The following is a 7,765-nucleotide window of genomic DNA, read 5'->3' as shown; positions in this document are numbered from 1 at the left end:
TATATATAAAACTCTAATATGCTGTTACGCATAAAAACATTGTTCTTTTTAGGCTAGAAAGGTGAGGTTTTATCTGATTCAGACTGAAGCCGTATTTGAGATATTTCCCGGTTCAAATCAATGGCCTCAAGAGGACGAGAGGGCACACGAGGTGGAGGTCAGACGGAGAAGGAGAAGCAAGGGAAGACGGGTAGAAAGAGAGGAACAGGAAGTGAAGGAGAAAATAATCCGCCTTGGTCTGGCAGGAATTCCCCTGTGCCGCTTCCTGCAGGATCTCTGACCAGTCATTGTGTATGTATGTATGGATGTGTGCGTTTCCTGCGGGTCTTTCGGAGCAGCCGGTGTGGGGGATCTCAAAGCCCCTGCTGTAGGTTGACTGCAGGGTCTAACATGAGGTGGGCACACATCTGAGGCTCCAAAGTGCATTACAGATGCATGTGCAGACAGACAGACAAACACGCACACACAAACCTCACCCGACTGATCCCTGACCCCAGAAATGGGATAGGGTGTGTATGTGCTTATGAGTTTGAGCAGAAGGAGAGAGGGGGGATAGTCTTAATGCTTCCAAAATGCTCAGGGAGAATTACAACACCTAAAAGCAAGAGCAGCTAGATGGACTGAAACAACTTTGATTCACACACACACTCATCCTGTAGCTGGTCTGGCGAAAACCACTGAGAACAAAAACCTGTCTGGCCCGTTTCCAGTTCATAATCAAGTATTATTCCGTATTTTTCTGTCAAACCGATAAACAAATTGCAAAAATGAGCTCAAGGAATCACACCTTCTATTTGCTCCCAACAGGTTCAAATATCACCAGATATATATATAAAAAAAGAAAAAAATCTGAACAATATTTCCTAGAAAATTAGAGAAAATGTTTGATTTTCAGTGTTCAATGTTAATTTGGTGCACAACTTATCATTAATGTAATGAAACTGCTCCTTCGTTCATAACTTCTACAGGACAAAGTTCCCTAAATCTGTGTCAGTGCAAAGGGCAATGAGAGGGTTGTAAAAATGATTTTGGCAGCTACAACGTCTGTGGTAGTTAACAGGAGTAAAAAATACAGTCCCCAACATAAATGGACTGTAGGTGAGATCCCTGCCGTTTCACCGAACAAAACGATATCTGCAGCTTGTTCTAATATGGCCTTGGCTAAAATACGCTCTCACGCTGGCACACGTCTAAACAATAAGCTCCTTCGTTGAGTGTCTGAGCCTGTGAAGTGTTTGTCCTTGGGTGTTTTTGTGTGAGCACAGTCCTTTGATCGTTTTATAAAATCCTCATGTTGACGAATCAAACTCGAAAGGAAGCAGTGAAAACTTCTTAGAATTTAAAACCTGTGTCTTTAACACTCGTCGCTGTAGTTGCTATCAAGCGAATAAGGACGGATTCTTCATATTAAACTTGTTGGAAAGTTTGGAGATGAAAACCAGAGGCAGTGAACAAACAACTCCACAGTTGCATTAAAGAGGCCAGTTGTGATGCGTGCGTGTGTGTGTGTTTTTTTTTAAAATAAGTTAAACACTAACAACTTTACTTATACTCTTGAGTCAGAGTTCAAATCTCAGAGGTGTTGTTTCCATGAATGGGGAAAGATGAACCTGGGTTCTCTCCAGTCTGTTCACACTGGACCTGCTGAGTCGTAGTAAGCTTATTATTATGACGCATTACACTGTGTCTGATATTGAGCAAAGGTTTTACCCAGGACTCTGTGCACTCATGCACAAAAATGTATACAATTATGGGTTCGTGACAGCAAGAAAACATGGAAATGTGACACTGTTCCTGAATATTAATGACATTTATTTTATGATTTCAAACCTTAGTCACAATGTCACTGCAACACATTATGAGTTTTAGCATGTCGGCCACTAAAACCGCACATCAAGTTTGAGCCTAGATAACAGTAGAAATGCATCCAACAGGTCAAAAACCCATTTAATTAATTAGACTATTATTATTATTATTATTATTATTATTAAGACCATTTATTTTAAGAACATCATCACTAGCCCATGATATAGATTCATTACAAAACGGTGGATGCTTGAAAGCCTTTCTGTAAATTACGACCATTTTCCACTTATAGCTAAAGAAAGTGGAAAATTTCATTAATTGTAATGACATTTTCAGAATTAGAATACGTAATTTTAAATATTCTAATTTAAAATTTGAATATTGCATCACACCAATAAAGAAACTATTTTTAAAAGTAGAAATGTGGGCTTATGGAATAGCATGTTTAATACCTTCTTCAAGGCAGCTGAAGTATCAAAAACAAATATTGCATCAAGTTAGACATTTGCCTAATTGTAATGCTGCACACATTGCTGTTCTGATGACAACGGCAATTCATTATATTTTGCAGCTCTATAAAAAAAGTTATGTTTTGAGCTGATTAATCTGACCTGAGCTTGGAAGCCCTAACTTCTTTTCTTCTTCCCCTGAGCTGGTTCTCAAGCTTTTACCACCCTGTAACTGCAAAACACGATGCTTAAATCCTCACATCGCCATTGTGACAAATACATTTTACATTTAAACTGCAGTCTGTAAAAATGCAACTAACCCCAGGTCTCGCAGCCAACAGAGTACATGCACAATCTGGAGTTGTGCGCGCTTCACCCACATTGGGAGAAGTGAGCTACTCTGCAAAGAACGCAGCACATCCAGATCTTGATGTGCAGCTGAATTTGCTACTTTGTGTTGTAGGGAGAGAAAGTTGTTTGGTGCTTGGTGAGACCTTCTCTGTTACAGCCAAATGAAGTGTACTGAGCTGTTAATGTACCACTACAGACAGTGCAAAGCGCATCTATTTACTGGAGGATTTTTATTGTTGTGGTGAAAAAAAAGGCCTCAACAAGACACAGATTACACAAAAAAAGCCTTCAAACAAGAGAAACGGATTATATCTCACTCCCAGTGAATGTGCCTTCTCCTGTCCCTCCACAACGTGAGCCCCGTGTATGTTTCTGAAAGAGTCACAGTCGTTGGTGGGAGGCATAGGGGTGGTAAGGTCACAGGGCTGTCTTACCTTCTTGTTCTGCTCTGTGGGTCTATCCATAGACTGTGAGGAAGAGTCACTTAAGCTTTGAGACCTACTACCACGGCCCCTGCTCCTTCGCTAAAAAGTAAAGAGGACTCCAAGTTACTGGACGGAACTCCACAGAGGAAAAGAAAAAGCCTAAATGTTGATTTAAAAAATTGAGATCAAAAGGAAAATGATAGGAATGAACTAAAAGAATTTGACTTAAATTATGGACAAAAATGACAAAATCAGGCAAAGAAACCATTTTTTTTTGTTGTTGTTGTTGTTGTTGTTTAAAAGTTGCCATGTGTCAGGTTCCCTGTTGGGGAAAAAATAGAGTACCGTGGCAGTAGGTGTTCATATGAAAAAAACGTTTAATTTTCAGGTCAAAAATCACCAAAAGGAAAAAAGTTTGTTTTGTTTTCTTTTTTTTCTTTTTTTTTTCCGATTGCGGTTAAAGATGTGTTTAGTTTCAGGAAATCGTTGTGTTGAGTTTCATTGTTTTGGGGGTTGGGGGTTTCTTGCTCCAAATAGAGTCACAGGATAAACCAATTAATTCAAGAAATGACATCAAGACAACAGTATCTAGGTTTATAGCACAACTGAAAGAACTGACTTGAACCACTCTTGGATCTTGTTCAAAGGATAGTTTCAAAAGTTTTGCAACAACGCTTGCTGCTCCCGGCCTTAAACATGCCCAAAAACAACTACTGCTTCCCAGACCTCCCCAGTCCAGGAGAATATGAAAGGTGGTGCATCTATATGTGCTTTTTCAATACCAAGAAACAGGAGTAAAATAATTCATACAGGATGAAAATTGAATTCACTGTACCTGAGAGCAAAGCAGATTAATCATAATTTAAAATTAGGTTTACAGACCACATCCAGTCAAACACTATATGTTACTAACATGGCGTAAATATCCATCAAGAGCCATCTTATGAAACCCATTCTGTTGACAGCATTGTTGTTTTTTTTCCCTGTCATTAATTCCCCCACGTACATTCCTGTCATCCAGGCAGTCCAACCGTAATGACATTATACCCCAGCATCCAAAGCAATTCATATACGATCAGTGTAATCAATGTGCCAGCATGAGTCTTTCCATCAGCATTCGTTAACACTGGAAAATGTCGCCTGTATGGACGTGTTTGTGCACAGGAGCCTCAACTCTATTCAGCCATCGCTCCGCAAATCAGCGTGGTACAGGCTCTTCGTTGTCAGAGACACTCGACTCCCTGCCCCCAACTGATGCTTAGCAGACATGTGTGACCAGGGCGGTGAGAGTGAGACAAACACAACAGTTGATCTTTTCAGTCCATGTGCGAACGGCAAACAAGTGTTGAATTTTGTTGTCTATTTTCTGTTGGTATATTTACCTATTCTTATTGCTTTTGGACCTGCATTCAGTCTGACAACAAATAGATGTCCTAAAACAGAGATTACGTATGGCTGTGGTCGTGCAAAAGGAGCCGATAATTTGCAGATTGTGAAGGCTGGTGAAATGTAAGCTAATAACAAATCGCTTTCAAATTTTAAAATGTGCTAAGTTTCAGCAAAAAGGACTACTCGAGTCTGAAACCTAAAACCGAGGTTAGCATTTTTCAACATATATAAATTAAGGGGAGTAGTGTAATAATAGATAGGAAATAGAGGGAGAATGGGAGGAACAATGGCAGGTGGAGAGGGACAGAAGAATTGAAACCATATTAGAAAGAAAGAAAAAAAAGGAGTGTAATGATGGTTTCTGTGAAGCACAGTAAAAGTATTGGAGAGACCAAAGATAGGAAGCAAAAGAATGTCTGGAGGAGATAACAAAAAAAAATGGTTTTAAACAGAACAGAGCAGTGTTAAAGGAAGGACAGAAGAGAAATGGAAGCAAAAAAAGTAATAACAAAAGCAGAAGCAAAACAAAAATCAACATGTGTGCTGCTTTCGATACATCAGCACACACATGGGGACTGAGAAAGCACAAGTGGAAGTGTTGATGATCACTATTTGAAATGAATTTATGGCAACTAATTAAAGAAAATGCTTTATCAGCTCAGCATAGAAGAAATAAGAGTATTTACACAAGAACTGAGAAATTTCTAAGTCAAAGATTTGTTTTCTTTTTTACACAGCGGTGACATCCTGCTTAATTTAGTAGAACTATTTTTTAAATATACATGCTAAGACATAATCACTTCCTGTTATTTGGCCCTTTAAGAGGGTCACTGCAAGGTAATTTTAGCAGGTTAATTAGCCAGAGTATTGTCACATGTAGCTGATCTGCAGTCTGCTGTAGCATTTCAAGAAAACACTACCATAATTACACAAGATGGGCAGCACTCCTTCAGATTTCACACCGTGACCTTTCGCTCATTCAGCCGACTGCCTTCCTCGTAACCAAGAGAAATATGTACGAGAAAAGCACATTTGTAAGAAGAAATATGAAATTAATGAGGTTGGTTTCTGTAACAAAGGAAAACTCTTTGCCTCAGAATTTGTCTTCGGCTTAATTATCCTGAGCTTTAGGTGGAAAAAAAAAAAAAAAAAAAAAAAGATGTGTGTGCTCATCAAAACTGAGTCTCTCGGAAAGGTAATCTACTACACTGCTCTCCACAGAAGTCTAGTTTGAATTAAAGAAAGAAAAAGAATACTTTACACTCGTTATTAGCGGCTGAATGTATACAAAAGCAGATGACTGCTGACCTAGACCGACCGTTTAAATCGAGGAGAATTTTAAATCCAGTGTGGTGTGAAATTGTGTGTTGGTATATAATAAAAGGCATGCAATCATTATATTAAGGCACTTACCAGTTTGCTGTGGTGGTATTTGCAGTATCCACAATACTTGACGTTATCTGCATCAGAGCCTTGTTCTTCACATAACAGTCCTGCAAACTGGGCACTGTGGAGGCAGAAGATGGGGGAAAAAAAGAATAGGGTTTGGTGTTAGAAAATGCACTATATCCCCAAAACTTTACATATATTTTAGGCAATATTAGAAAATGTATGCAAAACTTATGTCGAATAAACTGACAGAGAGAAAACTTAATGGTTTTTTTTTGCAAAAAATAAAAAATGTCCATGTGCTTTTAAGCAGTTGAGCTGCTGGAATTGTGTTAAACAAAAAAAAAAACTAAATTCCCATGACATTTCCTTAGCTCAACATGTCATAAAGGTTATCACACAGCTGAGGAGAAACATGGAGCCCAGAGTAAAAGTGTGGAGCAGGAAAACGCTGGTGGCCGATGAGTCGGCTCCCACGCACGCCGCCTCACCATGTGACATGGAAGGCCTGTCTGCAGCCGTGCTTGTTGCAGGTCATGCAGGCTCCGGTGGCGGCTTTACTCTCTCTGCCCTGCTCTTCGCAGATGTAACATGTCTGCACACAGAGCGACCAAAGTTCATAGTAGGAAACAAAAAACTTACATTTTCACATTTTAAACTGTGCAAGTTTCCTGCGGTATGTCTACCTTGTTGTAGCGTTCATGGGGGACAGACTGTAGAACTATTGGCTCCATGGTGGAAACGTTGGCGAACTCCACTTCAGGGATGTACAGGGCACAAACCACGTGGGCCCAGCCTGAAAACATCCACGAAGAATAAACATACGCCTGTTTTGAAAATATTAACCACGTGTAACAAATTCTGCATATATATATATGTATATAAAACATTTGATGTTTGGATTTATTTCATCCATTTCTTGTAACTTGTGAATTTAAAGCAGGAGGAAATAAATACACAGGAAATGTAGTGACTTCTATGAGTTCAACAAAGACTTAACTTTTCAGAGGGAAAAACCAAGCCAACAAGTGGACAGTAAAGAAATACGCATTTAAACAGCTTAAAATTTCCAGCTTAAGATTTCTATAATTTGAAGTCTCAAAGAAAGTGTTGTACTGACCAGGTTGCACCTATTTCTGCAGTCCAATCCTATCCCCTGCTTAAAGTAAAGATTTTGCTGGCTCTTCTGAAAACCATAGCATAGAAACCATAGAAGCTTTTTTTTTTTTTTTTTACAAGCTTTATAGACTCTCAGTTAAATTCATTGTAGACCAGAGAAACAAGAGATGAACTGATCAAGCTTTTTCTGGCTGAAAACAAATTTTAGGTTTTCTTAGAGCCCTTGATTCACATTGTTTTATTTTATTATTATTTTAAGAACAACAATACATGCAAGAGGAAAATTGACTGCTGCAGATTTTCTGGTAGTCTGGTCATTTGTGACAGATTATCCCCACTTATGAATATAGCAGACAGTATATCTTTAACATCTATCCTGTTTTTTCTTTCTTTTTTCTTATTAAAAATGTGCATCAAACGGCATCATGCACTCAGTTGAAGCACTGAATAAGAAAAAACATGATCAGATTTTTTAGTATTTGACTTACAGTTCACATGAGAGTTGATAGCAGAAAATTTGCCCATTAGTTCAAGTATCTCCAGTAACATCCTGCACATTAACAATTTTTACTTAAAAACTGCTACCAAATTGAACTCCTACCAAATTCAACAAGTCTTTTTTTCCTACATTTTAGTCAAGCCTTCCAACATTACATGTGTTGAAATAATCTGTCTGAAATACACTCTAAATACAATCTTGTTTTTAAAAATGACGTAAAATTTAATCCTTGATATTTAAAACATGTTTAGCTTAAAGATTTTGTGGTAACACTTTATTTGAAGGGGGTTGAATAAGACTGTCATGACACTGTCATAAACATGACATAACACATGTCA

At 38.4% G+C, this 7,765-nt stretch overlaps 1 protein-coding gene across 6 annotated transcripts in view; it reads right to left on the bottom strand.

The window, feature by feature from the left end:
- mllt10 (MLLT10 histone lysine methyltransferase DOT1L cofactor) overlaps positions 1-7,765 on the bottom strand; it is a 53,452-nt gene that overhangs the window by 29,305 nt on the left and 16,382 nt on the right. For all 6 annotated transcript variants that reach the window (XM_016669366.1, XM_016669365.1, XM_016669362.1 and 3 more), the window contains exons 4-6: positions 6,496-6,605; positions 6,301-6,404; positions 5,834-5,927 (exon numbers count right to left, since the gene is read on the bottom strand). In XM_016669366.1, the coding sequence (XP_016524852.1) occupies positions 5,834-5,927; positions 6,301-6,404; positions 6,496-6,543 (246 nt within the window). In that variant the 5' untranslated portion in view covers positions 6,544-6,605. The remainder of the gene's footprint in view (positions 1-5,833; positions 5,928-6,300; positions 6,405-6,495; positions 6,606-7,765) is intronic.

This window comes from Poecilia formosa, unplaced genomic scaffold (genome assembly GCF_000485575.1).
Source record: "Poecilia formosa unplaced genomic scaffold, Poecilia_formosa-5.1.2 Scaffold22, whole genome shotgun sequence".
NCBI classification, from domain to species: domain Eukaryota; kingdom Metazoa; phylum Chordata; class Actinopteri; order Cyprinodontiformes; family Poeciliidae; genus Poecilia; species Poecilia formosa.
The sequence above is the reverse complement of the archived record's forward strand: the minus strand, read 5'-3'. Positions and strand labels throughout refer to the sequence as shown.